General features: G+C 38.1%; 1 protein-coding gene across 1 annotated transcript in view; it reads right to left on the minus strand.

The window, feature by feature from the left end:
* LOC131446779 (matrix metalloproteinase-17-like) overlaps positions 1–27,597 on the minus strand; it is a 72,615-nt gene that overhangs the window by 2,372 nt on the left and 42,646 nt on the right. Inside the window, exons 5-9 of the mRNA XM_058618222.1 lie at positions 16,541–16,717; positions 15,430–15,532; positions 12,797–12,879; positions 2,019–2,171; positions 1,647–1,904 (exon numbers count right to left, since the gene is read on the minus strand). Of these exons, the coding sequence (XP_058474205.1) occupies positions 1,647–1,904; positions 2,019–2,171; positions 12,797–12,879; positions 15,430–15,532; positions 16,541–16,717 (774 nt within the window). The remainder of the gene's footprint in view (positions 1–1,646; positions 1,905–2,018; positions 2,172–12,796; positions 12,880–15,429; positions 15,533–16,540; positions 16,718–27,597) is intronic.

Consider the following 27,597-nt stretch of genomic DNA (forward strand, 5'->3'; position numbering starts at 1 on the left):
TTCCATTTCATCGTTCAACATCCTGTTACATTTCACCCCAGTGAGTTGCAGGCAGAGTCCATATCATTTCACAGAAGCTCAAGGATGAGACAAAAAAAAAAAAAAAAACATTTGAAATTCAGATAAGAATGGATTTTTCTTCCCATATGAATGTAACTCCAACTTCATTATTATCTTGAAGGAAATGTGACGTGCAGCACGCAGCGAGACAACAAAGATACTCCAACATCACTGACCCAGAAACCGCAGTGAATGTTACGGATAGTAGACTACTGCTTTATCCCCCCAGGAGACAATCCCAGCTGACTGAGGGCGAAAGGTGAAAATACTCCATCACAGGAACAGAGATCATCCGTTCTCACACTCACACCTACGACTGTGGGAGAAAACCCACAAACACGCGGGAAGAACATGAAAACTCTCTGCAGTCGTGAACCCGGGAAACTTTCAAATTTGCTGTGACATTTTCGAATGAAGTGCAAAAATCATGAGCTGAGAATAAATTGGTGCGTAGACAGTGTTCATTACTGGCTCTGCAGGGGGGGCGGGGCAAAAGAAAAAGAACCACTCAGCACTGTTTTCTGTTAAAGTTGTCTTCTTACTTCCATCAGGAAAATACCGTTTCCCAGACTCAGATTTGACCTTTGTTTAATATGCACAGGTAAAAATAGAGCTCTACGTCTGCTGACACTAGAGACTGTAGTCTAGGGAAGAATGAAGCCTACGAGCTGGAAAAACTGAAGAATCCTGAACTAGTTCTTGTGTGTCCGTCCCTCAGTTGATTAGCGGCACCAAAAGAGGACTGTAGGTTCAGTTTTATACCGGTTTACCCTGAGCCGGTGAAACAAAGTGAGACGAGACTTTGATGTGGCTCCAGTTCCCAGGTTCCCAGTGTTCTTCCTATGTGTGCATGGAGGTTTCCAAGTTAGCCCTTACAGGCTCTGTGGTGAACGCACACACATGCATACACACATCAAAGAGCTTGGAGTGTACAAGCTGAGAAGACACAACACAGACCACTAAACACCTGACAGGGTTACAGCTTCCTTGTATTCACTTGCTGCAGAGGAAGGGGGGGTGGATTAAGGACATCCTGGCTCCCACTGAGCCTCATCTCCAATTTCAGGACAGTTATTTTTTTCAAAACATATTTTTTAAATCTAGCCATCACCCAGAGCCTAATACGCACACATACGCACGCAGAGATGCAGACAGAAAAGAGAGGCCTGTGCAATTTTCATCAAACGCACGGCATCTTATTAAGATCTGATGACTGTGAGGCTGTGATGGAAGCAGGCGTTGTGACCTTGACGCTCTGTGATTACACTGGGTTGGCTGCAGGGCTCTGACTGTGCCACGATGAAGATACAGCGTCAAAATGACAGATAGAGATAAAAGAAATATTTGTATATATATGTATGTAGAGAAAAAAAACGAATGCAAATGTGACTTTAATCTGCGTATGATAGCTACGTCAACAAAAACACACACCCGGATTCAACTTGTGGCCTCAGTGGGAGGCGAGGAAACATTTTGAAGTGCAAAGCGTTTACTGGACGTGTAAAAAATTGGATGAGGACGAGGAATATAATTATATTTTATTATTAAAAGGAAGAGATAGCTGTTGCATTAAAAGCCACACTCACCATCAGACCACCTCATGACATCATCTATTTGCGTAGGCAGCCCCTTCCAAAGCGTGCTGTCCTTAGGGTAGCCCAGGTCCATGCGCCTCAGGTGGTCGTCATAGCGCCAGTAGTGGTTGTCCTTGAAGAAGTACGTTTTGTCGTTGTGCAGCCAAACGAAGGCTGCATCTATGCCCTCTGAGGGGAGGCCGAAGTCACTGATTGGCCGCGGGTATCCCTCTTCAGCGATATTGTCTTTAAATACCCAGTACTTGAGACCTGAAGAGGGCCGACACAGAAAATTGGTCCTTCAATCTAGAGATAAACATGGTCAACCACTTGAGATGTTTATGTCTAATAGTGACATAAAGAAGGCAATAACTGGTTCGGTACCTTTAAAAAAGACAATTTTATGGTCTCCGGGTCTCTCGTACACGGCGTCCACACTGTCCAGATTTGTTGGGAGGCCCCTCCAGAAGCGATGGATCTGTGCAGGACGCAGAGACACCAGGTGCTTCTCTCGAGTGAGTCGCCAGAAATACTTTCCTGAGGAGAAAAAACAGGTTTAACTTTTTTTTTTTTCAATGAATACACTGACAGGAAACTCACAACAAAGTCACATTTTGCACGACATACTAACCTATGAATATTTTCTCAAATTTTGGGCGACATACTAAACTATGATTTTTTTGACTGATTTTGGACGACATACTATACTCTGAGTTATTTGAATGATTATGCACAACAAACTATACTATGACTTTTTCGAATGATTTTGTACGACTATGACTTTTTTGACTGATTTTGTACGACATACTATACTATGACTTTTTTGACTGATTTTGTACGACATACTATACTATGACTTTTTCGAATGATTTTGGACGACATACAATGCTATGACTTCTTTGACTGATTTCAGACGACATACTATACTATGACTTTTTTGACTGATTTTGGACGACATACTATACTATGACTTTTTTGACTAATTTTGGACGACATACTATACTATGACTTTTTTGAATGATTTTGCACAACAAACTATACTATGACTTTTTCGAATGATTTTGTACGACTATGACTTTTTTGACTGATTTTGTACGACATACTATACTATGACTTTTTTGACTGATTTCAGACGACATACTATACTATGACTTTTTTGACTGATTTTGGACGACATACTATACTATGACTTTTTTGACTGATTTTGGACAGCATACTATACTATGACTTTTTCGAATGATTTTGGACGACATACTATACTATGACTTTTTTGACTGATTTTGGACAGCATACTATACTATGACTTTTTTGACTGATTTTGGAAGACATACTATACTATGACTTTTTTGGGTTATTTTAGACGACATACTATACTATGACTTTTTCGAATGATTTTGTACGACATACTATACTATGACTTTTTTGAATGATTTTGGACGACATACTATACTATGACTTTTTTGACTGATTTTTGACGACATACTATACTATGACTTTTTTGACTGATTTTGGACGACATACTATACTATGACTTTTTTGGGTTATTTTGGACGACATACTATACTATGACTTTTTTGACTGATTTTGGACAACATACAATACTATGACTTTTTTGACTGATTTTGGACGACATACTATGCTATGACTTTTTTTGGGTTATTTTAGACGACATACTATGCTATGTATATTAGTGGGTATTATGTTGTTTATATGGCAGGCAACCTCCTTTAACACTTAGAGTTTGGCTGATTGGTTTAAGGGTCAGACCTTTGAATCAGTTTCTCTCAGAAGAGCTGGTTCAAAACTCACTCCCATCAGAAATCATCACTGTTATGGGTGATAATGGAAGACTTATAAAACTCTGACTGTTTGCCAAATTTTGGACAACATTCTAACCTATGACTTTTTTGTCAAATTTTGGACGACATACTAACCTGTGACTTTTTGGTCAAATATTGTACGACATACTAACCTGTGACTTTTTGGCCAAATTTTGTACGACATACTATACTATGACTTTTTCGAATGATTTTGGACGACATACGAATGATTTTGGACGACATACTATACTATGACTTTTTTGACTGATTTTGGACGACATACTATACTATGACTTTTTTGACTGATTTTGTACGACATACTACACTATGACTTTTTCAAAAGATTTTGGACGACATACTATACTATGACTTTTTCGAATGATTTTGGACGGCATACTATACTATGACTTTTTTGACTGATTTTGGACGACATACTATACTATGACTTTTTCGAATGATTTTGGACGACATACAATACTATGACTTTTTCGAATGATTTTGGACGAGATACTATACTATGACTTTTTTGACTGATTTTGGACGACATACTATACCAAGACTTTTTTGGGTTATTTTAGACGACATACTATACTATGACTTTTTTGGGTTATTTTGGACGACATACTATAGTATGGCTTTTTTGACTGATTTTGGACCGCATACTATACTATGACTTTTCTGACTGATTTTGGACGACATACTATACTATGACTTTTTCGAATGATTTTGGACGACATACAATACTATGAGTTTTTTGACTTTACTATACTATGACTTTTTTGACTGATTTTGGACGACATACTATACTATGACTTTTTTGACTGATTTTGTACGACATACTATACTATGACTTTTTTGACTGATTTTGGACGACATTCTATACTAAGACTTTTTTGGGTTATTTTAGACGACATACTATACTATGACTTTTTTGGGTTATTTTGGACGACATACTATAGTATGGCTTTTATGACTGATTTTGGACGACATACTATACTATGACTTTTTTGACTGATTTTGGACGACATACAATACTATGACTTTTTTGACTGATTTCAGACGACATACTATACTATGACTTTTTTGGGTTATTTTGGACGACATACTATACTATGACTTTTTGACTGATTTTGGACGACATACTATACTATGACTTTTTTTGGGTTATTTTAGACGACATACTATACTATGACTTTTTTGGGTTATTTTGGACGACATACTATACTATAACTTTTTTGGGTTATTTTGGACGAAATACAATACTATGACTTTTTTGACTGATTTCAGACGACATACTATACTATGACTTTTTTGACTGATTTTGGACGACATACTATACTATGACTTTTTGGACTGATTTTGGACGACATACTATACTATGACTTTTTCGAATGATTTTGGACGACATACTATACTATGACTTTTTGGACTGATTTTGGACGACATACTATACTATGACTTTTTTGACTGATTTTGTACGACATACTATACTATGACTTTTTTGACTGATTTCAGACGACAAACTATACTATGACTTTTTTGACTGATTTTGGACGACATACTATACTATGACTTTTTTGACTGATTTTGGACGACATACTATACTATAACTTTTTTCGGTTATTTTGGACGACATACTATATACTATGACTTTTTGACCGATTTTGGACGACATACTATACTATGACTTTTTTGGGTTATTTTGGACGACATACTATACTATGACTTTTTGCCTGATTTTGGACGACATACTATACTATGACTTTTTTGACTGATTTCAGACGACATACTATACTATGACTTTTTTGACTGATTTCGGACGACATACTATACTATGACTTTTTTGACTGATTTTGGACGACATACTATACTATGACTTTTTTGACTGATTTTGGACGACATACTATACTATGACTTTTTTGACTGATTTTGGACGACATACTATACTATGACTTTTTCGAATGATTTTGGACGACATACTATACTATGACTTTTTTGACTGATTTTGGACGACATACTATACTATGACTTTTTTGACTGATTTTGTACGACATACTATACTATGACTTTTTTGACTGATTTCAGACGACATACTATACTATGACTTTTTTGACTGATTTCAGACGACATACTATACTATGACTTTTTTGACTGATTTTGGACGACATACTATACTATGACTTTTTTGACTGATTTTGGACGACATACAATACTATGACTTTTTGACCGATTTTGGACGACATACTATACTATGACTTTTTTTGGGTTATTTTAGACGACATACTATACTATGACTTTTTTGGGTTATTTTGGACGACATACTATACTATGACTTTTTGCCTGATTTTGGACGACATACTATACTATGACTTTTTTGACTGATTTCAGACGACATACTATACTATGACTTTTTTGACTGATTTCAGACGACATACTATACTATGACTTTTTTGACTGATTTTGGACGACATACTATACTATGACTTTTTGGACTGATTTTGGACGACATACTATACTATGACTTTTTCGAATGATTTTGGACGACATACTATACTATGACTTTTTTGACTGATTTTGGACGACATACTATACTATGACTTTTTTGACTGATTTTGTACGACATACTATACTATGACTTTTTTGACTGATTTCAGACGACATACTATACTATGACTTTTTTGACCGATTTTGGACGACATACTATACTATGACTTTTGGACTGATTTTGGACGACATACTATACTATGACTTTTTTGACTGATTTTGGACGACATACTATACTATAACTTTTTTCGGTTATTTTGGACGACATACTATATTCTATGACTTTTTGAGCGATTTTGGACGACATACTATACTATGACTTTTTTTGGGTTATTTTAGACGACATACTATGCTATGTATATTAGTGGGTATTATGTTGTTTATATGGCAGGCAACCTCCTTTAACACTTAGAGTATGGCTGAGTGGTTTAAGGGTCAGACCTTTTGAATCAGTTTCTCTCAGAAGAGCTGGTTCAAAACTCACTCCCATCAGAAATCATCACTGTTATGGGTGATAATGGAAGACTTATAAAACTCTGACTGTTTGCCAAATTTTGGACAACATTCTAACCTATGACTTTTTTGTCAAATTTTGGACGACATACTAACCTGTGACTTTTTGGTCAAATATTGTACGACATACTAACCTGTGACTTTTTGGCCAAATTTTGTACGACATACTATACTATGACTTTTTCGAATGATTTTGGACGACATACGAATGATTTTGGACGACATACTATACTATGACTTTTTTGACTGATTTTGGACGACATACTATACTATGACTTTTTTGACTGATTTTGTACGACATACTACACTATGACTTTTTCAAAAGATTTTGGACGACATACTATACTATGACTTTTTTGACTGATTTTGGACGACATACTATACTATGACTTTTTCGAATGATTTTGGACGACATACAATACTATGACTTTTTCGAATGATTTTGGACGAGATACTATACTATGACTTTTTTGACTGATTTTGGACGACATACTATACCAAGACTTTTTTGGGTTATTTTAGACGAAATACAATACTATGACTTTTTTGACTGATTTCAGACGACATACTATACTATGACTTTTTTGACTGATTTTGGACGACATACTATACTATGACTTTTTGGACTGATTTTGGACGACATACTATACTATGACTTTTTCGAATGATTTTGGACGACATACTATACTATGACTTTTTGGACTGATTTTGGACGACATACTATACTATGACTTTTTTGACTGATTTTGTACGACATACTATACTATGACTTTTTTGAATGATTTCAGACGACATACTGTACTATGACTTTTTTGACTGATTTTGGACGACATACTATACTATGACTTTTTTGACTGATTTTGGACGACATACTATACTATAACTTTTTTCGGTACTATGACTTTTTTGACTGATTTCAGACGACTTACTATACTATGACTTTTTTGACTGATTTTGGACGACATACTATACTATGACTTTTTTGACTGATTTTGGACGACATACTATACTATGACTTTTTGGACTGATTTTGGACGACATACTATACTATGACTTTTTCGAATGATTTTGGACGACATACTATACTATGACTTTTTTGACTGATTTTGGACGACATACTATACTATGACTTTTTTGACTGATTTTGTACGACATACTATACTATGACTTTTTTGACTGATTTCAGACGACATACTATACTATGACTTTTTTGACCGATTTTGGACGACATACTATACTATGACTTTTTGGACTGATTTTGGACGACATACTATACTATGACTTTTTCGAATGATTTTGGACGACATACTATACTATGACTTTTTTGACTGATTTTGGACGACATACTATACTATGACTTTTTTGACTGATTTTGTACGACATACTATACTATGACTTTTTTGACTGATTTCAGACGACATACTATACTATGACTTTTTTGACTGATTTTGGACGACATACTATACTATGACTTTTTTGACTGATTTTGGACGACATACTATACTATGACTTTTTTGACTGATTTTGGACGACATACTATACTATAACTTTTTTCGGTTATTTTGGACGACATACTATATACTATGACTTTTTGAGTGATTTTGGGCGACATACTATACTATGACTTTTTTTGGGTTATTTTAGACGACATACTATGCTATGTATATTAGTGGGTATTATGTTGTTTATATGGCAGGCAACCTCCTTTAACACTTAGAGTATGGCTGAGTGGTTTAAGGGTCAGACCTTTGAATCAGTTTCTCTCAGAAGAGCTGGTTCAAAACTCACTCCCATCAGAAATCATCACTGTTATGGGTGATAATGGAAGACTTATAAAACTCTGACTGTTTGCCAAATTTTGGACAACATTCTAACCTATGACTTTTTTGTCAAATTTTGGACGACATACTAACCTGTGACTTTTTGGTCAAATATTGTACGACATACTAACCTGTGACTTTTTGGCCAAATTTTGTACGACATACTATACTATGACTTTTTCGAATGATTTTGGACGACATACGAATGATTTTGGACGACATACTATACTATGACTTTTTTGACTGATTTTGGACGACATACTATACTATGACTTTTTTGACTGATTTTGGACGACATACTATACTATGACTTTTTTGACTGATTTTGTACGACATACTACACTATGACTTTTTCGAAAGATTTTGGACGACATACTATACTATGACTTTTTCGAATGATTTTGGACGGCATACTATACTATGACTTTTTTGACTGATTTTGGACGACATACTATACTATGACTTTTTCGAATGATTTTGGACGACATACAATACTATGACTTTTTCGAATGATTTTGGACGAGATACTATACTATGACTTTTTTGACTGATTTTGGACGACATACTATACCAAGACTTTTTTGGGTTATTTTAGACGAAATACAATACTATGACTTTTTTGACTGATTTCAGACGACATACTATACTATGACTTTTTCGAATGATTTTGGACGACATACTATACTATGACTTTTTCGAATGATTTTGGACGACATACTATACTATGACTTTTTTGACTGATTTTGTACGACATACTATACTATGACTTTTTTGAATGATTTCAGACGACATACTGTACTATGACTTTTTTGACTGATTTTGGACGACATACTATACTATGACTTTTTTGACTGATTTTGGACGACATACTATACTATGACTTTTTTGACTGATTTTGGACGACATACTAAACTTTAACTTTTTTCGGTACTATGACTTTTTTGACTGATTTCAGACGACATACTATACTATGACTTTTTTGACTGATTTTGGACGACATACTATACTATGACTTTTTGGACTGATTTTGGACGACATACTATACTATGACTTTTTTGACAGATTTTGGACGACATACTATACTATGACTTTTTCGAATGATTTTGGACGACATACTATACTATGACTTTTTCGAATGATTTTGGACGACATACTATACTATGACTTTTTTGACTGATTTTGGACGACATACTATACTATGACTTTTTTGACTGATTTTGTACGACATACTATACTATGACTTTTTTGACTGATTTTGTACGACATACTATACTATGACTTTTTTGACTGATTTCAGACGACATACTATACTATGACTTTTTTGACTGATTTTGGACGACATACTATACTATGACTTTTTTGACAGATTTTGGACGACATACTATACTATGACTTTTTTGACTGATTTTGGACGACATACTATACTATAACTTTTTTCGGTTATTTTGGACGACATACTATATACTATGACTTTTTGACCGATTTTGGACGACATACTATACTATGACTTTTTTTGGGTTATTTTAGACGACATACTATACTATGACTTTTTTGGGTTATTTTGGACGACATACTATACTATGACTTTTTTGGGTTATTTTGGACGACATACTATACTATAACTTTTTTGGGTTATTTTGGACGAAATACAATACTATGACTTTTTTGACTGATTTCAGACGACATACTATACTATGACTTTTTGGACTGATTTCGGACGACATACTATTATTATGACTTTTTTGACTGATTTTGGACGACATACTATACTATGACTTTTTTGACTGATTTTGGACGACATACTATACTATGACTTTTTGGACTGATTTTGGACGACATACTATACTATGACTTTTTCGAATGATTTTGGACGACATACTATACTATGACTTTTTTGACTGATTTTGGACGACATACTATACTATGACTTTTTTGACTGATTTTGGACGACATACTATACTATGACTTTTTTGACTGATTTTGGACGACATACTATACTATGACTTTTTGGACTGATTTTGGACGACATACTATACTATGACTTTTTCGAATGATTTTGGACGACATACTATACTATGACTTTTTTGGGTTATTTTGGACGACATACTATACTATGACTTTTTTGACTGATTTTGGACGACATACAATACTATGACTTTTTCGACTGATTTCAGACGACATACTATACTATGACTTTTTTGGGTTATTTTGGACGACATACTATACTATGACTTTTTGACTGATTTTGGACGACATACTATACTATGACTTTTTTGACTGATTTCAGACGACATACTATACTATGACTTTTTTGACTGATTTTGGACGACATACTATACTATGACTTTTTGGACTGATTTTGGACGACATACTATACTATGACTTTTTGGAATGATTTTGGACGACATACTATACTATGACTTTTTGGACTGATTTTGGACGACATACTATACTATGACTTTTTTGACTGATTTTGTACGACATACTATGCTATGACTTCTTTGAATGATTTCAGACGACATACTATACTATGACTTTTTAGACTGATTTTGGACGACATACTATACTATGACTTTTTTGACTGATTTTGGACGACATACTATACTATAACTTTTTTCGGTTATTTTGGACGACATACTATATACTATGACTTTTTGACCGATTTTGGACGACATACTATACTATGACTTTTTTTGGGTTATTTTAGACGACATACTATACTATGACTTTTTTGGGTTATTTTGGACGACATACTATACTATGACTTTTTGCCTGATTTTGGACGACATACTATACTATGACTTTTTTGACTGATTTCAGACGACATACTATACTATGACTTTTTTGACTGATTTCAGACGACATACTATACTATGACTTTTTTTACTGATTTTGGACGACATACTATACTATGACTTTTTTGACTGATTTTGGACGACATACTATACTATGACTTTTTTGACTGATTTTGGACGACATACTATACTATGACTTTTTTGACTGATTTTGGACGACATACTATACTATGACTTTTTCGAATGATTTTGGACGACATACTATACTATGACTTTTTGGACTGATTTTGGACGACATACTATACTATGACTTTTTTGACTGATTTTGTACGACATACTATACTATGACTTTTTTGACTGATTTCAGACGACATACTATACTATGACTTTTTTGACCGATTTTGGACGACATACTATACTATGACTTTTTGGACTGATTTTGGACGACATACTATACTATGACTTTTTCGAATGATTTTGGACGACATACTATACTATGACTTTTTTGACTGATTTTGGACGACATACTATACTATGACTTTTTTGACTGATTTTGTACGACATACTATACTATGACTTTTTTGACTGATTTTGTACGACATACTATACTATGACTTTTTTGACTGATTTCAGACGACATACTATACTATGACTTTTTTGACTGATTTTGGACGACATACTATACTATGACTTTTTGGACTGATTTTGGACGACATACTATACTATGACTTTTTCGAATGATTTTGGACGACATACTTTACTATGACTTTTTTGACTGATTTTGGACGACATACTATACTATGACTTTTTTGACTGATTTTGGACGACATACTATACTATGACTTTTTTGGGTTATTTTGGACGACATACAAATACTATGACTTTTTTGACTGATTTCAGACGACATACTATACTATGACTTTTTTGGATTATTTTGGACGACATACTATACTATGACTTTTTGACTGATTTTGGACGACATACTATACTATGACTTTTTTTGGGTTATTTTAGACGACATACTATACTATGCCTTTTTTGGGTTATTTTGGACGACATACTGTACTATGGCTTTTTTGGGTTACTTTGGACGACATACTAACCTATGACTTTTTCGACACATTTTGGAAGACATACTAAAGAATGACTTTTTTGTCAAATTTTGGACGACATACTGAAGTATGACTTTTGGTCAATGTTTGGACGATATACTTAAGTATGCCATTTCTACAAGTCTAATAAGTTCTGGACAAGACCAATTAGGTTTTGTTTGTGCTCAAAGTCAGTCAATAAAAAGGTCAATGCCAGTGTCAAAATCACACATGAGGTTGAATTAATCAAAAAGTCTCAGTGTGACACACACAAGTGAGGGTAAGTGAGTCTGCTTCTTGTTCTCAGAATGAAGTTTGGGGGTGATTTCTCCAGAGGGGGCGAGCATGAAAGCCTGATGTAATTTGTGGACTGCAGTCTGTTAGTAGAGTTTAACTGGCTCAGTTGGCTACATCTACACGCCTCCCCTCTTCTTAATTATTTTCTCTCTCTTCCACTCGTTTAGCTAATTTCCTTTTTATTTTTTGCCCACATGCTTCTGTAGTTCTCTCTCTCCCTCTCTCTCTTTCTCTCTCTCTCTCTCTCTCTCTCTCGCTCTTTGTCTGTCTGTGCCACTGTACCTTTGAAAAAGAAAGCCTCCCCTCGAATCTGGGCCACTGCATCAAAGTGACTGGAGCATCTGTCTGGGGCATCCTGCGCCAGCCTGAGAAACCGTGAAGAAAATAAGAGAGGAGATTTCTTTAAAAGAGGGAAACAGATGAGCTCTTCTCAAAAATTGGACATTCACAACACTTCAAACAATGATGTTCCTCTGTGTCATTATGTAAAATGATTTTCAAAAAGACTCTACAAAAGTGGAGACAATTTTATTGGACTATAACAAAGAGACTTGTGTTTAAAATTTACATGCATCCAGATTGTGTTTACACTCTCACCCACTGTGACTGTCAATGGAAAACTAGGCTGAACAAACGGGGAGATGCTATCATGTCGACGAGCTAAGGTCCCTCTTTTTGCGCGCTTGTCCCCGAGGTTTTTAACGGATTTTAAGCAGTGATGTGGCCAGCCTGCCAATGATGCGCTGAGAGCACGGGAGCCTGCCAGGCCTTATATGACCAACAAAGATCTCTATTCAGACCTCTGTTAACACTACACCACTGCTCGGTGGTTAGTTCTCTGGCCCTTGTCATGGCTAATCAAGCTTTTTCATGACGTGTTGGATTCAGTGGGAAATGATTAATGAAGCTTGAGCTTAAACTGAGGGGGGGGGGGGGGGGGGGGGTCCCAGCACTGCCTACTTTAGCTATGATGGCCTACATTAAAGTACATCATCATAAAACTAACATCAGAATGAAGACCGTTGAAGAAGCTGAGTTTTAACCCTTGTGCCCTCCACTTAAACGGGAATTTAAGGGTTTTAACTCATGAAAATGATTGAATGTCTGGTAGTTTTGAGCAACTTTGAAGTTGTTTGATTGATGAAAAAAATCCCCCAAAAATTGAATGTATGTTGATTTAATAGCAGTTTTTTTGTATGTGTACATTTTTTTTTTGCCACAAAGGTGTTCAGTGTGTGCAAAATGCATCAATAGAGAATAAGAGACATGTAAGAGTAAAAGACAATGGATTTCAAAAGATTTACTTAAAAGAAAAGTGCTTGTAAAAATTCATGCCACACACTGTAACACATTTATAAATATATATGCTTTTTCTTGTTGTTTGACTGCCTTTTCTACTTGGAAAAATAATGTAAACCGCTCATTATCCACATCAAAGTCCATAGAGAAAATAGAAAACACTGCAAGATAAAAGCTTGCATTGGCTGGTTACAAATGTGAGATTAGGCTTACTGTATATTATAATCATGAGCCCTTTGTTAAGTGGTTTTAAACATTATATTTCCTTCTGTCCCTGCTGGCAGCCATGTTGTCAGTGAAAGTGTCTGGGTCTCAAGTTAGCTCACTGAAACAGTTGTGTGTGTTTGTTTACGAACATTCAAAACACATGAATAAAGGAAGTCTAATTATCTTTGAAGAGAGAGAGAGAAAAAAAACATTCACAGGCCAATCAACTTGCTTTGGGGACTTATGTAATTAGATGGGCAGGTTCCAGAAGTCTTAGCTAATTTGTTTTGCTGGCTCCTGTTGGCGTGATTCTAACATCAAGATCCAAAAACACTGGTTTTACAATAAATAGTGAGTATTCCTGCATGGTTTCATTACATTGTTTTCCAGTGGAAGTGGAGAAACAAAATTCATTATATAATGATGTGGCTGTACAGGGAACCATCAGAGACATTGTAATATTTTGTAATGAGAGTCATTCCAGACCTATTCATTTTTTTTCCAACCATAAAGATAATGTTTAAAGTCAGTTTTGCACTTTTGGGCAGTTAATAAATATACACTGTACAGACAGAAGTATTTAGCCACACCTTTTTAATTCAGGTGTCTGAAGCAGGCTTTGGGGTCGAGGTCCCTCATCTCCCATGAAGGACAATCTTAATGCTTCAGCATACCATGACATTTTGGACAATGTTCTGCTTCCAACTCTGTTTTGCAACAGTTTGAGGAAGACCCTTCTCCATTGTGCACAAAGCAAGGACAATAAAAACATGGTTTGATTTTGAGTTTGGTGTGGAAGAACTGTACTGACCCACACTGAGCCCTGACCTCAACCCCATCAAGCACCTTTGGGATGAACTGAAACAGAGATTGTGAGCCAGGTCTTCTCATTCAACATCAGTGCCTGACCTCATAAATGCTCCACAGAATGAACGGGCACAAAGTCCCACTGAAACACTTCAAAATCTTGAGCAAAATCTTCCAAGAAGAGTGGATTGACTCCATATTAAAGTCCTGTATATGTATTTGTATACGTCATTACAGTCCCTGTTGGTGCTAAAAGACAAATTACAGAGCAGCAACTTGTCCGAATGAGATGCATCCTACGCCACATTCAGAAGAAGGTTATTGACACCCAAGTCCAAGTCATATCATTTGATTTTTATAAAAGTGTCATTACAAAAAGAGCAGCATATTGCTCATCTTGAATGTACAGCAACTGAAGTCTGGAAAACTTGAGGCAGAGTCACTGCATTTAATCTGGGCACAAACGTTAAGGTCCTTGAGACAGAGCCTGAGGCACCGTAGAAGAGGGTGGAATCGATTTTTTAAAAAAAGACAAAAAAAGATACACAGTGAGTATTTGTTGCATGTGAAAGACGATGTTAGTCTCAGGATCTTTGACTCACAGGACAGTGGATCTGTTTTCAGGGAGGTCGAGCAGGACGGGAGGCTCAGCCGTCTGGGAGGAGCTGCTTGGTTGGTTTGTGTGAGACACCGAGTCTCTGACACCTAAGGGGGACATCAAATTTAGACTTAAATACATTTACCATCCTAGACATCAACATTTTACTTGGAGACCATGTTGGAATTTATTTAATGCGGTAACTACTCACTCATAGTTACCGTATTTGCTCTACTCCTGATACCTTTTTGTTCACTGACTTCACTCCACCTCACTTTGATTAAATTCGTCTGCCCTGCACTTCACTCTCCTCTTTATAGATGTCATTCTTGGCTATTTCCTGTATCAGGGAAGGGTGTTATAAGGTCAAATGCCACAAAAGAGCCCAATTAACTCCATTTGTGCTTTCATTAAATCAATAACCTTGCTCTACAGAACTCATCAACGGTTTCCTGCATGAGGAGGTATCTGTATATTCAGTATTCTGTGCTGAAACAAGTAACTGCCTCCTTCCACTATACTGCACAGGGAAACGTGCATAATTACAAAAGAGGCTCTAGAGTCATGGTCAGTGGAGGAGAGGAAGACTCTCTGACTGCATGTGTGCGTGTCACAGCAGTGTTTACACAGTAGGTGTGTGTCTATTAGCCTGTCTTAATAAGTACTACAATTTTCAGTCTTGAAATATTGCAATTAAGTTTAATGCTTGAGGGAGGTGGAAAATTTGGGGAATCAATACAAGTCATGTCTCCATTGCAATAAGTGCAATGGAAATGAATTTATCTAATAAATGGTGTAATAAAAGGAGCAAATATTACTACAGTACAATTAAAATTTGCAATACATTTCAATTTAAACCTAGCAACAGACTCGTATAAACTTCACATGCATTTTTAGAGCGAAAGAAGACAAAGTCATAGTTGCTTTCATAAAAATGTACCATCATTTTCATGTTCAAGTACAGATAATGACCGGCAGACAGAGTAATTTAACATTTCCAAGTGTACTGGGAACATTAATGTGTCTGAAAAACAAGAACAAAGGCCGACACTGACTTCTTCTAAAAGCCATTCTTGCTATTTACTTCTATTTTAAGGTACGGAACATCCTCCTACCGTAGAGCTGCCACACGCGGACCTTGTCTTCATAGGGAAGGTCGTATTTCAGAGGATCTCCTACAGGTCCTTGATAGTATGGTCTCATGATGGACTCAATGGCCGAGGTATGGACCAGGCCAATGGCGTGACCGAACTCGTGGACTGCAACTGCAAACAGGTCCATCCCATGGGAGTCTGAAGGAGAGAAAACAAAACACCGTCAACGGACAAACACAATCTAAAGATCAAGAGTCATGTCAGGGTTCTGTTTAAATTTGAATCTTCTTTTAAAATATAGAAGAATCGCTGAAAACTAAGGGTCTGTATTTGTCAGTATAGCAGCGTTTTCGCCCGTCGACGATCCCGCACTGCACGCAGGAAGTGATTCATTTTATGTTAAGACAAACAGAAGCAACAGCGACATTGTCCTAGTAAAGCGAGACAGACGCAAACAGGTGACTGAAAACACACAGAATTACCCACAGAACCTTTCAGAGAAGACATCTACTGCTCAAAAAACCTGCGACGTGACCTCTGATAGTTTTGCTTGACAGAGCTCGTTTTCAGATGAAGGACACAGCATACATATATGTCTTTGTGTTCATTTGCTGAAAGACTTGTGAAATACAGGAATAAATACCTTATTATTTACAAAAACTTGATTTAAATTGTCACTATGTTGAATATTATAATATTAATATAATATGTTTTTTTTTTTGGTAAATTATCATGGGAGGACAAAGTGGTGAAGAAAGGTGACATTCTCCAATGTCACCTTTCTTCTATAAGCCAAGCGTATGTTCTTAAGTGACCCAGTCGAACGCCAGGTATTTTATCCTTTTTCAACTCATCTGCTTACGGTGCAAATTATGAGGCATGACAGACAGCTCAGGAGGCTTTGAGTGCTGTTAGGCATGTGGTGTGGCGAGATAACTATGGTAATACTGCCCGAGTCCCTGGGCTGCCAATCAAAACCTGAGTGCAGAAATACGCCTAAAGAGCCTTCGGGCTATGAAATCACATTTGCTCTCCATGTTCAACTAAAAAAGGAATGGAAAAAAAAAAAGGGAACACCGTAGCCCCTTGTCTGGTCCTGCAAAGCAAGACAAAACCCGGGGCTTGGAGATTTACGTTTGCTATGTCAAGCCAAGCTAGCTTAGAATTCTTTAGTGGCTAAGCTCGCGTCTGCATTCGGTTTACCTCACGTCGTCCTCAGCCTGGGGTACGCACTCGTGCCTACAGTGCCCACCTGGGGCACTCACAAGGCAAACGCCGACTCTAATCTACAGGAGCACACAGTGTTGAGAGGAAAGGTGAACAAAAGGAAGGCTAAAGAACAAGAGAGAAGTGGGGCTCGGAACAGAGCGGAAACCATATCATCATTTTTACGGTCCACTTGAGGCGGACTTTGTCAGCCGACAAAGTAGGAGCAGAGAAAATCGGGTGGACGAACCAGTATCTTTTAGGACGGCAGACAGAGGAAGAAACAGAGTTGACTTATGAATCTCTACAGAACATTGAATTCTTTTTCCGTTAAAGGCTGAACATTTGTTCTGCAGGATTCAACAATGACCTATTAAATTGCTTTTTTTTCTTTGCTGAAATTGAGGGCTTGTTTCATTGGACCTCTAAACTTCCTGTCTTCTTCCTCTTGTTCTTTCTCTATAGGGTTTAATGGCAGCTTGCATCTATGATGTTGTCTTGCTGCTATGTTTTGGAATTAGAAAACTCCCACACTTTCTCGACTCTTCAGTCTCATGTGCTCAGTTTCATCCTCTCACTGCCACTATCTAATCTTCCTGTGCCATTCCTGCTCCGGTCGTCAAAAGGGATCAGGATCCGGATCACAGGACTCAGCCGCTTTGATCTTGCTCAAGATGACCTTTGTGAGGAAATTATGTTTACACATTCCTTCCTGGATGCCCCGAGGTCAGGCTACGGGGCCACTATGTTGACGTACTGTTTGATGCAGTCAGTGGATGTGAAACGATTTGCAATTTGCAAATCCCTTATTTAACGAATGGCTTAAAACTTAAGGACGATAAGGCTGCAACTAATGACTATTTTGATACACAACTAGCCAATAATTATTGAAATGATTAAACCATAAAGACACATTCTAGTTCAAAATATAAAGGCTAGAAGCGCATCAGAATGTTTGGTTTAGTAACTTCTGTGGCCATCTGCCTCCTCACACAGCACTTCTGGACTCCAGTGCATAATAGCAAGCAGCTTCTATGCAACAGCAAATTTCCGTAGTGCAGTGTGCGTTGACGTAGTGATGTCTTAGTGTTTACCAAACACTCTTTTACAAATACAAGACACGTTTCAACTTCAGAGGAGCTGTTACAGCCGTCAGCATGTGCTTGCTGCTGAAGTTCCTCATCAGGAAAATGGTACGACATGACACGATGAATAAAAACGACACATTTGCAACTGAGTGACAAGGCGGTTGAATGCAAATCATTTAAGTTCCCTTTCCCTCTGAGATCACAACTTTAATTCAATCACTGAACGTGGCTCAGTGGGGGGGGGGGATGCACTTAATGTAACAGCTGAGACACGCTTGCCTGTCAGTGACAGACAGGTGCCCCCCCCCCCAGACCAAACCAATACTACAATAGCCAGCATTCTCTGGCAACAACGTGCCAGTCCTTCAGAATATCTGCTTGTCCAGACCTCGGTAAAGTGCATCCAACAGCCTTTTCCCTCCACCAGCTAAAAACAGTGAAGCACATAAACAGCTTCTTCCCTTAAACATCGTCTGCGGTTGTTACCTTCCTTCATTGCCTTTAATCAATATCTCAGTGTCTTAAGTTGCATTTCACCCACGTCTCTTTCACAGGAAAATCTCATTTATCGTGGCCTGCTCTTTGATTTCTTCCACTTCTCATCACATAATATTTTACCGGGAGTTTTTTTTTCTCCATCACACTCAGTGGAGTAGTTAATGAGGCTTGTTATTGTGTAACCCCCCCCCCCCCCCCCCCACATATTACTATGTGTCTTGTGTTTATTTTGTTTTATGCAGTTGCACATTACGCTTTGATTGTTGATAAGGTGTTTTATTCCCACTCTCTTTCAGAAACAAACTTGTTCTAACTGCATTGCAACATATTTATATGCTGCACATTTCCCCGTGCAATATTCTCTGGGGCTGCATTCCCTTTTATTGCTGTTAATGTAACTGTAAAATCTACTGCCAGGGCTACTTTAGACCAATTAAGGCATTCGGCGGTGATTCTTCATTTCAGTTTCAGCAAAAAAGAAATATCTCTTTCCACTTGTTCAAAAGTGGCAAAGGAAAGGTTGATTTAGACACTGTGGTCAGCACACAAGAGGGTTGATTAAAAAGAAAATATCAGGCAAAGAATAACTTCACACAATTAAACAATGTTGTGGTTGCCGTCGTCCTCTGCAGTTCTTTAAAGAAAAAGGATTTTGCCATTGTTACACAGAGGTAATTACTCAGGATGCTGTTATTTCTCCTCTCTGTTAGTGGTGTACAGTGTCCTTCCACGGTGTAACAAACGCAAATATGACAGAATAGACATAGTCGTAAAGCCATTATTGTGGCCGTTGTATGGCTTGTGTTGGCTACACAACGAATTAACCTTGGCTGTGACAGACTCTCCAGTTACTCAAATTGACCTGATGATTTGTCCTGATTACCAACGAAGTGGAGGGAATTTTCAATTTTAATGTGAATCCTCAATGTGGATCCTTGACAATCTCGTAAGTGCAGGAGAACACAAAAAGTGTCAGAGTCCCAATATCAGTAATGACACAAAATAGTGTACAAGCTTTAGTTTTCTATTGCTACTATGGCAACCACATCCTACCCATGAGAATAGAGTTATTTTCAGCATGTTTATCCACTGGAGATACAACATACGACCACAGCACCACAACAGGTTCTATCAAGCAATTCTATCAGTCCTGACTGAGGGAGCACCATGTTTATTAAGCAGGAGAATTCACTTCTGAGCTTTTCCAGTACACAGTTCGACTCTCCTCGTGTTTTTTTTTGCTTTTTTTTATTAGTGATAGTACCTGATACCTGGTGCTTTCTTTTAGTACCTGCTCTGGCAAGATTCCTGAACTTATCTTTTTAATTAACATATTCTAACGATTTAGTACACCCGAAAAACAAGCGCCAATGAGAGAGTCATGTGGAGCTGACTGTCAGCGCATTGTGTCAACTCTTTTGACAATAGCTTAAATGCAACAGATGCTTGTTTCCACTCAAAAGCTACGCACTACATTTTTAACAAGAGTGAACGCAAGCAATCAAACGCCTCCTCTTTCATTTGAAGTCATGTGATATACGAATAAAACACTCAGCCTTTCTCGAATGGATTTTTTCAAATTTTTTATTTTATTTTGAAGGACAGCATGTCCTTGCTCTCAGGAGTTAATGCAAAGTCGAGCATTAACAAGTAAACGCACCAACTTTGTGAAATAATCTTTGTTGTCGGGACATAATAACTCACAAGGCCCCTAGATCGATGCAGATCAATATTTAAAAAATAAAATACATCATCTGTCCATGACATTGACAGAATGAGTCATTATTAATCTTCCCACAGTTTCTTGATGGCCTAACTTTTGTATGAACCAATAAATACGCTGAATAAATAAATACACAGTTACATGGTGAACAAAACTGCTGATATAATGTACCATTTATTTAACAGGAAATGTAAAAAAAAGAATGCCTTATTTTGCTTATATCTCCTATAACTTTGTGGTTAGTTTATTGACCCTGAAGTCTAGTCCCCCGTGCTATTCTCTGAGGTCTGTATTCTTTTGCAGAGTTCATTTTGAATTTGTTATTGTCTGCTCTGTTGCCTTAGGTAAGTGCAGAAACTCCCGCCAGACAGAGACAGGATGTAATGTAATATAAAGTATGAGTTTAAAGCTCCGGTGTGTAACTTCTGTTGGCCAAAACCACTGCTAGCGTTGCTACATTACAAAACTAAGAGGGAGCGTTTTTCATTTTCATTTTCATTTACTTTAGCTGAATGACACTAGTCTGCCTTTCTTGCTGTAGAATTCAGTGCAAACAGGACTGCATGAACACCACTGTAGCACAAAAAAGTTATTTCTTCAGAAATTCACCTGCTTAACCCTTCTGTTACCAATTTGTCCTGCGTAATTCTCATTACCGTAACTCCTAGACTGTTTGTGATATCTGGAAAATTCAAAAAATATGGACTGGCGATCTGTCGAGGGTGTGATGCCGCCTTTCGCCCTATGTCAGCTGACACACTGTGCGACCCTCATGTGGAGGATAAAGCAGTAGAAGACGGATACCAGAAAGCAGAGAAATATACTTGTCACTACGGTAGAACCTGAGGACCTCCGCGGAACGACCGTCCAATCCCAGACAAGATTCACCAGCGCGTCACACGTGAGCTTCTCAGTACCGTGATTCCTAAACGGTTGAATAACTGCCCGATATCGAAAAGTGACAATACTACAGCCGTAAAATCAGCATAAAACCAGGCTGCCTGATTATCTTGATGGTCATAAGAGGGTTAATGATGCTTATGTTTTGGTCGAAAGTAATCAGTCTGCATAAGCAGATTGCTGATCCTGTGATAATTAGCAGAAGCAATCTGGCGCTGGTCAAAGGCAAAAAAAACACTTCCATCCAGAGACCTCTGCTTACCTCTCACAGCTTCTAACGAACACCAGGACCATCAATCACGCAGCAGGGCTCAACCGATCGACTAAATATGGCGCTTAATAATCTACGATTCAGCATCATCCCACACATCAGGGGAAGACCCTTTCGCGGACCCAGTTTCAGGGTCCTGCTGTGAACAATGTGCTCGGAGGAAAGGATTTAGCAAATGCAATTACTCCACTAAGGATTTGTCTGATAAGGTTCTTTTTTTTCCCCTGAAGATGATTACAGAGCTCTGCAATTTTGTGATGCACCGGCGTTCACCTTTTTACCTTCTCGGCTGACCTAACAAGCTTACATCTTCTCAGGGGATCGCTGAGAAAAAAATATGTTTTTTATGAACAACAAATTATGAATGTGGGGGCAGAGCTGAGCCGGTCAGGGCAACAGATACAGACGCGAGCTAAACAATGCCTCAGAGACAAGCCGGTGTTGAGAAATTGGAGGAAGACGTGGCGAGATAGCAGCAAGGTGAAACTGGCAGAGTGTGACAGGAAGAAATTAAGAGTTGTTCATTATCTTTTTTCCCCCTCTATGCCTCAGTGCCTCACTCTCGCAGATTCAAAAGAAAGGAAAAGGCTAAACAAAACACTGGAAAGCCTGTGGTGAGCTGAACTCCACAGGAAAAGGAGGGCATTCTACCAGGTCGAGGCCGTCTTCAGGGAGCTGATTAAAGCCATTTGAGGAGCACTTTTGTCGACGGAAGATTTGAAGAGTTAAAAATAGCAGCCTGTGCTATTTAATACAGATGAAATCAAAAAATATCTGAATCGCCGGATGAAAGTTTCTCCCCTGTGGGGGATTCACCATAGTGGAGAGGTGTCCTTGAAAACGTCTTCCGTCTCAGTGGGATGTTTCACATCACAATCCACTCATACGTCTACTTTTTCCCCCACAGCGAATGCACCTTACCAATTGATTCAAGCGTGTGCCACTGTCACTCATTCTTCCTGAATTATTTATGGCTACATCCACATATTAAAAAGTAGCATATGCAAGCTTAGAAAAAAAAAGAAACTTGGCTGGAAAAGCTAAGAATTTGACATGTTATTGTATATGTTTAATTTAGGTTTTACAATTTTACTGCTTCCAAGTAGCAACTGGTCATGACGTCACCCATACGAATTGGAACTCAGGTTTTGTGAGCCTTGAAATTCAAAATTCGGAGGTTCACAGATTCCTAGTAGTTGATACTAGCTATCAATCAAACTGGTGTGTATGCAGCACGTTATCATTTATTTACCTTTAAAACAGGAACATAATTCACAAACTTTACATTATATTGTACTGAAGGAGAGTCAAAAAAGTTAAATGCTTATTGTGATTATAAATCAAAAGGGAAGGAGGCTAATTTTCCTTATAAACTTCCACTCCAAACTAGGGTTTAAACAATTACTCATCAATTATTTAATTATTTATTTATATATGAATTAATTATTGTAAAACAAATTTTCAGATTTTCTCAGATTTTCTAGTTTCTTGGCTCCATATAACACAGAAATCATTAAAACTGAATACTTTTTTGTTATTGGACAAAAGAAGACATTTGTGAACATCACCGTTTCCAGGTTTGAGAAGAAACTGATCGAAATGGACTTCTATGGACAGAACATGTGAGCAAAGGGCCTATTGGTTATTACTGAGTACAGTAAAACCTAATTTTCTTTTTCAGCCTTTCATTTTTAACGCTTTTAATGCTCCTTTTGAGGATGATAATGATGACTACTATCAAAAAGGCCACAGAGACATCCCTCCCTGCTCCAATCCCTGCTGTCATTAACCACACCTATATCTTCACAGCTGTTGTCGAACCCCCATTGCCCCCATAAGCGTCGGCAAAGACACACACCGACACGGCACAACTACAGCGTGCTTTGCGTGTCCTGCTACTGCTGCTTCCCTGCTGGAGGTCTAATTGAAGCAGATTGAGCTGCTGTCCTGTGGCATATGGTTCAGAGTCCTGACAGTGCGAGACAAAGGAGGGAGACGGCGGCAGGCCCTGGCCCCATCACAGACTCACCAGCTGGGACAGATAGCCTCATACACACACACACACACACACACACACACGCACAGCCATTCTTCTTAGGACACTGTATTGACTTCCATTCATTTGTGACAGCCTCCACAAAGTCTTATTCCTAACCCTAATTCAAATCTTAGCCCTAAACTAGTTACTCAGACCAGGTTTTGGTCTCCGTGAGGACTACTAGTCCTGTCAAGGTCAGGGTTTATGCCAGAAAAACAAGTACGCACATCGTTCAGGATGAATTGTACATGAGGTCAAAATGCAACATGGGGCTGTGGATTTTTTTTTTTTCAGTGTACTGGCTTTTGGTCTCGCAAGACACTCCATATTGGTCAAAAACATCCATTAAGTATTTATCTGCACTGTCAGTAAGTGTTGCAGCCCCCTCTGTGTTTGGCTGTCTGTCAGCATGAGTGTGGGATGTGTGTTTTTTGGACCGGCCATACACTCAATACACTCACATGACGTCCAACTAATACGAGATTTTTAAAATACATGTTAGTCTAACTGAAATTGTTCTAACTATCTAATTTCCCAAAGTTGGACTGAGAAAGCCAGTTCAATTCATTTTGGGGTGGCTGTGGATCAGTGGTAGAGAAGGTTTGATCCCCAGCTCTCTTTCAGGTCAAGACTAGAAAAACACTATAAATACAGACAACTTGGGAAGGAATTGAGAGGCCTGGGGTGCCCCTGAGCAAGGCATCCAACCCCCATTGCTGCCCACTGTTCCTGCAGCCGGCGTGGGGTGTAAAGATGGGTTAAATGCAGAGGTCAAATTCTCTATCACTAACTGGTGTTCATGCAAAAAGTCACTGGTGGGCATGTAACAAAGAAAAGAATGAAGATATTTCTCCACTCAGTGGAAACACAATTTTTCAAAAAACACTACCCCTATTCTAGTAATACAAAGCTAAATGCAAATCGGTGAAATATTCCTTCAAACTAAATGTATAAATGATACAACTGCCAGTTATATTGTATAAATGGAGAATTGCGTAAATGGATTACTTGAGATTTAAGCAACAACATACACCATTTTGGTGCGATTTGTGCATTGCACAAGCTCTCGTACACATACATTTAAAATCACATGGAGTAAAAGCTGAAAACTTGTTGTTTGCCTACAGATTCCCTGTTTTGCTTCCAGCGTTGGAAGTTGGAAGTACACTTCGTCTTCCATCCAAAAAAAGAGAAAGAAAAGCGTCTTTGTTCGCAGAGTGTGAGCGTGAGGTGAGACGTGGGTTAGAAAAGAGGCACAGGGCTGCCAAGTCGTGCAGGTTTTTTTTCTCTTGGAAGGAAGAGGCGTCACAATCAGCCGACAAGTTATGGCATCCCCACATATCTCCAACGCTTTGGCACCACCTAATTTCATGTGTTGGCTTTTGGCTTTCTGCAGATGGTGGTAAACACAGTGTGGCGGCAACAATTAGTTTTGCCCTGCTTAGGTTCTATTTCCAGTTCTGCAGGAACAAAGACTAAAATACAGACATCAGTCACCCATGAGCAGCATATAAAGTTAGGGGGAGAAAAAAAAGCCCAGCATCTCTCATACCTGTCATATCTGTGACTGAGACTGATTCGCGAGGCTCTCGCAGCCCGACTCATCTCCACAGCAGTGACAAAGATGCTGTGGTTTGCTTATATTTTTTTGAAACCAATCATAATTGTCTCGGGCGGCACGAAGCCAAGAATTGTGCTCTGGCAAAACAGATATGCGGCAACTCTTTTTGAGGGAAAATGTCCATGTTGAGAGTTGATCGCTCTCATTAATATGACAAATTCACCTCGTCCTCGTCCTATGACTGTGGCCAAAGACATTAAACCCTGACATATCCGTAGATACTACGTTTGGGAAGTTTGCCAGAACGTCACTTGTAGACAGCAGATCGCCAAAAAACAGCACTTCATAGGAAGCTGGCATTTTCAGCTTACAGTTGCTATTTTGGAGGTTGTGTTTGTTGTGTCAAACAGCCAAAGACGGGCTTCCCTTCGTGAATCCGCTAACGGTGTCAGGTGTCAGAAGCACCTGCACATAACACTTTTCAAATTCCGGAGAACTCTTACTCCTGGTGTTGACAAAAATCCTGTCAGTTCCCCGGAAAACCAGTGGCTCGAATAAAACACAGCGATTACACACAACTACAAGGTAGAAGTGTGAGTGGGAGAGGATTACACACGAGTAGGTTTATTTCCAGCCAACAATACACTACGGTTTGCCTCATTTATATTCCCCGTTGTGTCAAGACCACAGAGACAATCTGTCCTTGGTGAAGCGCTGCAGCCAAGAGGAGGCAGTGAAGATGGTGAAGTGTGTGTTCACTGACTGAGGGTATAGTATTTGAACGACTTTGTATTATGTTTAGTTTCGAGCACGTCTCGATCCTTTCCATTTTCCTGTGGTACATAAGAAACTTATCGCTCCATGCAAGCTCTTCACTCACTCCATCCTTAATTGCCAGGTAATTTCGGTGATACCAGGTCGTCTTTTGCCAAAGTCAGTGAAACCTTTGTATTTTCTAATCTAAAAAATACTATTCTGTCTCTAAATGTAAGTGCAGCTAAGCTCAAATGAAAAGGGGATAATGAAACATGTGGGGGGTCTCAATTCTGAGCTATTTGTGTCAATGTTAAATTGCTTCTAATTTAAATCACAAGGAATTTCATCATCTTCGAGCAAACATTTGCTTTATCATTCACGCTAAAGTAAGTATTTGGGTTGTGGCTGCTGTGTCATTCAAATGTTTTAGTTGTATCACCTCTACCTCTCTCTCTTCAGTAGACCTGGGCTGATATCATGAAGCTTGGGCACTGATTTGATTCCTATTGCGATTCTGATTTTCATGCATTTCGACTGATTTTTTTTTTCCCCCTCCTTAAACCAAAATAGAACAAGGCAATCAGAGAGGGCAGACTTCACCCCATTCACACAAATATGGTCATACTGGCAAGTGCGGAAACACAAACAGACAGACAGACAAACAGATCTATCATAACAGGACAGTAGTGTGACACCCAGTGGACAAATCAGGAACAACAAATGCGGAAACACAAACAGACAGACAGAGCCATTAAAAGCAATACTTTAAAATAAACTCCATGGGGTGAAGTAATTATAGAAATGTCCTTACTAAATGTTGGAGATTTTTAACTCTACGTTAAGTGGCCGACAGTCTGTTGACGTGACATTTTAGTATTGGCTCAGCTCAGCTTGGAACCTTGCCGGAACAGCTTTTTACAGCGATTAGAGTCGTTCTGAGTGGTTTTGTGTGGATGAAAATTATTATTATTTTTTTTTAATTATAAAAGGTAGTAAAAATATAAAATATATTGCTAAAGGATAGACACCTACATTCA

Source organism: Solea solea, chromosome 19 (genome assembly GCF_958295425.1).
Source record: "Solea solea chromosome 19, fSolSol10.1, whole genome shotgun sequence".
NCBI classification, from domain to species: Eukaryota; Metazoa; Chordata; class Actinopteri; order Pleuronectiformes; family Soleidae; genus Solea; species Solea solea.